The following is a 6,000-nucleotide window of genomic DNA, read 5'->3' as shown; positions in this document are numbered from 1 at the left end:
CTAGAACGTTTGGAGGATTGTTAAAAAAAAAATGATAGGAACTACTGAAAGAAAGCACTAGAATAGTAGCTACTCAAAAGCAGCCTATTGCAAGGACGACTTTGGTGTTACCCAATTCAGAAGATATTGACAATAAAAGTCAGTCTATCTGGATGGATGGGGTTTCCATCTGGAGGACAGTTTCGTTTTTTTAAAGCAGTATCGTCACCATAAAAATCAAATTTCAACAGCAACTGATCTGAGTGTATTAAGTGATAAAGATGCTAAGCCTGCATTCAAAAAACTTTCAAAACTTTTTCTGCTGTTATGATTTGGAGTTATCACATACTTAAAGGACTTACGAGGCGAAACGCCGAAAAAAAGTTAATCACTTGCCTCATCTGTTAAGGCACGGAGGACGCCGTCTGCTCCCTCCGTGCCGATGCGCCGGGTCCCCCCGCTTATTAGCCCCCCGGGCCGGCTGCCGACCCCACGGCCCGGGTCGGGCTCTCTCGCCTCTCCCAAGATGGCCGCATCCTTTGCCCGCGGCTGCGCAGTCCGCATAGCCGCGAGTGCGGCTGCGCAGCTCTAGGGCCAACCCCTCCGTTCCACGCTATCGGAGGAGTTGGCCCTAGAGCTGCGCAGCCGCACTCGCGGCTATGCGGACTGCGCAGCCGCGGGCAAAGGATGCGGCCATCTTGGGAGAGGCGAGAGAGCCCGACCCCGGGCCGTGGGGTCGGCAGCCGGCCCGGGGGGCTAATAAGCGGGGGGACCCGGCGGATCGGCACGGAGGGCGCGGACGGCGTCCTCCGTGCCTTAACAGATGAGGCAAGTGATTAACTTTTTTTTCGGCGTTTCGCCTTGTAAGTCCTTTAAGGAACACTGGCCCTTTAGTAGTCGTGCCAAAGAATTGCATGCTGGCGGTTCTTTTTATTTATAATCTATTCCTCCTCTTCCCTTTATTTTCCTGCCAGCTTCTTATCTGAAACCTAATCCCCTACTCACTTGTGTTTTCAAGCAAGGCTGAGGCGACTCAGCGATTGGAGGAGACAAGAAAAAAAAAGTAAAGGGCAGAAATGACATCACAAGTTAGCCTCAACTGTGGGCAAAAGACATGGCCCCCACCAGGAACAGAATTCTCGTCATTTACTATATAACATTCAATGAAATCAAAACGTGGACAGTACAATACATGTGTTATGTAAGTAGATCAAGTATCTACTTATATATGCGTTTTTTTTCCCTGGCATAGTATGGCTGATCCTACTGCTTTAAGGAATGTAGTCTGCGGAAGTCACCAGTCAGTCTTCAAACTTCAGGGAGATGCTAGCGAAGAAAGAGCCACTTCAGGCATCCTGCATATGTAAGAGTGATGCATCCACAGTAACAGAGAACGATAGGGCCTGTTTTCACTGTGGTGGCGTCTATGAGACGGGCACCAGCACTAGCTGTGGTGCTAGAATACATCCAAATGCCTCTAGCTGAGCCATGTGCGGCTATATGGATTAACATGCATGACAGGATTGAGAGGGATACTGAGGGAACAGAGGTGAAACAGAGGTGGCACAGAACGGGACACTGAGGGAACAGGGGGACGGAGGTGACACAGTGGGTGGGCAGAGGTAGCTCAGGGGAACAGAGGTGACACAGAAGGGACACTGGAGGCACAAGTGGGTATTGAGGAGGTACAGGGGACAGAGATGGCACAGTGCTCTGACTCCAGAACAGATTCAGGCTAGGAACGAACCTACAGTGCCTATCTCATTAGTTTACTGGGGTCTACCTGTATAAATACATATGGAGAAGGGCTATGGAGTCAGTACAATAATCATCCAACTCCAACTCTTTTTGGCGATAAACTTCCTCGTGTCACCAGACAGGAAGTGAGGTGTTCTTCTCCATTGTAAGTTACTCCGGGGAAGCTGGGAATGGTTATCAGTTCTATAGAATATGGTAAAACTGTACAAATATGTAGAAATGAAGATGTGGGTTACAACATGTTCTGGGTGACTTACATTACAAAACATTTAACATTACAGTTGCTATAAGTAGAGCAAATTAAATGCACAATTTAAAGGACATATTTATTTCCTTGTAAACTGTGCACATTGCCTGGCTATCCTGCTAATCCTCTAATACTCTTAGCCATAGATCAGGCATCTCAAAAAAATCTCCAGCCCCAGGGCCAAATGTGGCCCATTGACCCATTTCTGGTGGCACCCAAAGCTTTCCATAGTGTTAATTTATGCGGCCCACAGGCTATAGCTGCGGTGCCACATGCAGGGGCCAACAGCAGTAGCAGACACTGACTAGCAGCTGCCACTATGCTAGAAGCCGTAACAGCCACTGACTACAGCTGCCACTATGCCAGCAGCAGTAACAGCCACTGATTAGCAGCTGCCACTGTGCTAACTGCACTTGGTATATGGGTTCCCCTGAAAATGTCCGGCCCCATAGCACTCTCAAGAATGGAGATATGGCCCTTTGCCTAAAAAGTTTGGCTACCCTGCCCATAGACCCTGAACAAGCATACAAATCAGATGTTTATAGCAAAAATCTGACACGATTAGCTGCATGTTTCCTTCAGGTGTTTCAGACACTACTGACCAGAAAGATCCACAGGACTGCCAGGCAACTGATATTGTTTAAAAAGCAAACAAATATGGCAGCCAGTATTTTCCTCTCACTTCAGTTGTCTTAAGAGGTTAAAATGGTTTATATACTGCTAAATAGCACCAGTCCATTCCAATGATTGCCCCAAATTTGATCTTTCTAGTATGGGGCTCATTGATGATGATTTAAAAAAAAACAAAAAAAACAAAAAAAAAAACAGATCATTTGGATAGCTTAAAAACAGATCGATTTTAACATTTTAATTTTGTTTTTTGCATTAAAAAGTTTAGTAAAAAAAAACCCAGTTTGTATAAAATAATGTGACCTGCAGCCACTTGCTCACTCCCAGTCAGTCTGAAGCACTCCCCTTTTAGTCACATGGGCATATTGTGGGGAGACTAATTGGTCAGCCAGCTGGAGCCACACCTCCTATTGAGTGATAGCCTACCATGGCTGTTAAAGGGACACTGTAGGGGGGGGGGGGGGGGGGGGTCAGGGTAAAGTGAGTTGAACTTACCTGGGGCTTCTAATGGTCCCCCGCAGACGTCTTGTGCCCACGCATATACTGTTTACAGGATGTCTGCGGGGGACCATTAGAAGCCCCGGGTAAGTTCAACTCAATTTTCCCCTGACCCCCCCCCCCCCTACAGTATCCCCTTAAGCAGTCTCTAGTAGGTAGGTGTTTCAGACAGACTGGCATGTAGGAGCAGAAAGCTGGAGGTTAGTAAAGTGAAGGATAAACTATGAATTAAACTTTTCTCTTTTTTTTTATGAATTAAAAACTTTTTTGCTTTGCAAAAACTTTTTTTTAAAACTAAAGGATTTTGAACATAATTGAATTAAAATAATGTTCTAGAAAATGCATGTGAAAAACTGCCTGGACTGGCACATTATATCAAATATAATCGATATATATATATATATGCCCATGTGATCTACGTATAGATCATTCATCTCAATTGTTCCATGTACAGCCCCCACTGCAGAGGATATAGCAGCCTGTTATACTCACAGTGACGCCATAAACAATAAAAAGTAACACACACTGCCGAGCAGTGGAAATCCCTGATCTTGGTAGGTAACATTTTGCAGAATATTTTGTAACACTAAAGAATAAAATTGCAGTCCTGAGCCCATGTACACAGTACATAATGCTCATGCTCTGGCAACGCCAGTCTCATCCTCATTGGAATAATTCCCAGAGTCTCGGCCATCAGCCTCTGGCGCATTTGTCACATTGCCCGCTGGACTACTCTCGATAATGTAGCACTTGTCTGTCGTCTCTTCCTCGTGAAATAAAAAGGGGTTTTTAATACAAGGCCGAGGCGAGTCCTGCAGACACTGTAGAGACAAAACAAATTATTAAAGAGGAAGTGTAGTGAAAATAATGAATAAAACTGCTTTTTTTTAATGATATTCAATCATAGGTTATTTAGTCACTGTTCGCCCCTTGTAAAATCTTTCCTCTCCCCGATTTACATTCTGAAATGTATCACTGGTGATGACAGCTTTAGTCCTGCCAGGTGATCTGTGCGGAATGTTCATTACTGAGAGTTCTATGCATAGAGGGAGATATTGCTTGATTGGTAGTAGGAAATAGCGGTTATTTCCCACAATGCAACAAGGTTCACAGACGGCAAACTGTCAGGACCATGGTCATGACATCACACTGTGGGAGGGGTTTCACCACAATGATCTATTCGAAAAAAGGTAAATATTTCTTGTGGGAAAGGGGGTATCGGCTACTGATTGGGATGGAGTTCAATCCTGGGTTAAAGTTCCAATCCTGAGTTAAACTGTTGTTGGGACAGTAAGGTGGCTAAGGCTGGGGATACAATGTAAATTTCTGTTGCCTGAAACAAGCACACACTGCCCAGCTCCTGGCCGATCAGCATGTACTGGGTGTGTGGAGAGGGGAGGGCGTGTGAGCAGCACTTGCTGCAAAAACTTCCTTTAAGTTCTCATAGGAACAAGAGACATTGGGCAAGGCAAGTCATTCTGCCAGAAATTTTTTTTTTTTGGGACGCAGAAGCCTGGCGAAGACACCTATAATCACAAAAGATACTTGATCAAAACAATCATGAATGATTGCTTCAGCCAAAGAAAATCTGAAGTGTGTTCCCAGTTTAAAGGGCAACTGAAATAAGAGGTATATTGAGGCTGCCATATATATTTACTTTTAAACAAAACCAGTTGCCTGGCTATCCTGCTGATCCTTTGCCTCCAATATCTTTAGCCATAGACCCTGAACAAGCATACAGCAGATGAGGCGTTTGACAATATTTTCAGATATGAGAAGATTAGCTGCATGCTTATTTCTGGTGTGATCCAGACACTACTGCAGCCAAATAGATCAGCAGGGTGCCAGGCAACTGGTAACGTTTAAAAGGAAATAAATATGGCAGCCTACTTATACTTCTAACTTCAGTTTTCCTTTAACCACTTGACGTCCGCAGTGGTAACCCCCTCTAAAGACCAGGCTCTTTGTTGCAGCGCTGGGCTGTGCAGGCTTTTCGGCCTCACGCACAGCCCAGCTTAGGTGCTCAGGGATCGGACTTGCCTCCTTTATTTGTCCCTAAGGGGACATGCCGCCGGAGGAGTCCGATCGCTGCTGCCACTTTTTTTTTCCCCAAGCCTCATCGAGGCTGTTTCTCTCCCCTTCCTCCCTCCCTTCCCTTACCTCCTCCTCTCCGATGCCTGCATTGGAACAGGACGGCGATCCGTCCTGTTCCGCCTCTCATAGGCATCAGCCTATGAGAGGCCGGCGCTCCCCGGCCAATCAGAGGCCGGGGATCGCCGATCTCTTACAGCGCTGCAGCCCCCGGCAGCGCTGTACGCATGTAAACAAAGGAGATTTCTTCCCCTTAAGCTTACAAGCAGCCTGCTAGCCGCGATCGGTGGCTAGCAGGCTATTCACGGAGCTCCGCTCTGAACGGGCAGGGAATGATCACGCATGCGCGCGGCCGTTCCCTGGGAAACTGCAGCCCCAGGACTTGACGCCAATTGGCGTTAGGCGGTCCTGGGGCTGCCGCCGCGGTCACGCCTGTTGGCGTGAGGCGGTCTTCAAGTAGTTAAAGAGGAACAGTTGCAAAAATCTTAAAAAGTAAAAACACATACAAATAAGAAGTGCATTTCTTCCAGAGTAAAATGAGCCATAAATGCCTTTTCTCCCATGTTGCTGTCACAGTACGTAGTAGAAATCTGACATTACCAACAGGTTTTGGGTTAATCCATCTCTTCATGGGGGATTCTCAGCACAGCCTTTATGCTATGACATTCCTTGAAAAAGATTTATACAATGATGCCGGCCAGCCTCCCTGATCGCTGCACACTTTTTTGGCAGTTGGACGGAGCAACTGCCATTCATGAAGTGCTTTTAAAAATAAAGACACCCCTAAGAACCCCCCA

At 46.2% G+C, this 6,000-nt stretch overlaps 1 protein-coding gene across 1 annotated transcript in view; it reads right to left on the bottom strand.

Moving 5' to 3' along the window:
• Positions 1–3,249: 3,249 nt before the first annotated feature.
• The window catches only part of IFNAR1 (interferon alpha and beta receptor subunit 1), a 39,495-nt gene continuing 36,744 nt past the window's right edge, over positions 3,250–6,000 (bottom strand). The window contains exon 7 of the mRNA XM_068270470.1: positions 3,250–3,933. Within this exon, the coding sequence (XP_068126571.1) occupies positions 3,748–3,933 (186 nt within the window). The 3' untranslated portion in view covers positions 3,250–3,747. The remainder of the gene's footprint in view (positions 3,934–6,000) is intronic.

This window comes from Hyperolius riggenbachi, chromosome 2 (assembly GCF_040937935.1).
Source record: "Hyperolius riggenbachi isolate aHypRig1 chromosome 2, aHypRig1.pri, whole genome shotgun sequence".
Taxonomy (NCBI): Eukaryota; Metazoa; Chordata; class Amphibia; order Anura; family Hyperoliidae; genus Hyperolius; species Hyperolius riggenbachi.
The sequence above is the reverse complement of the archived record's forward strand: the minus strand, read 5'-3'. Positions and strand labels throughout refer to the sequence as shown.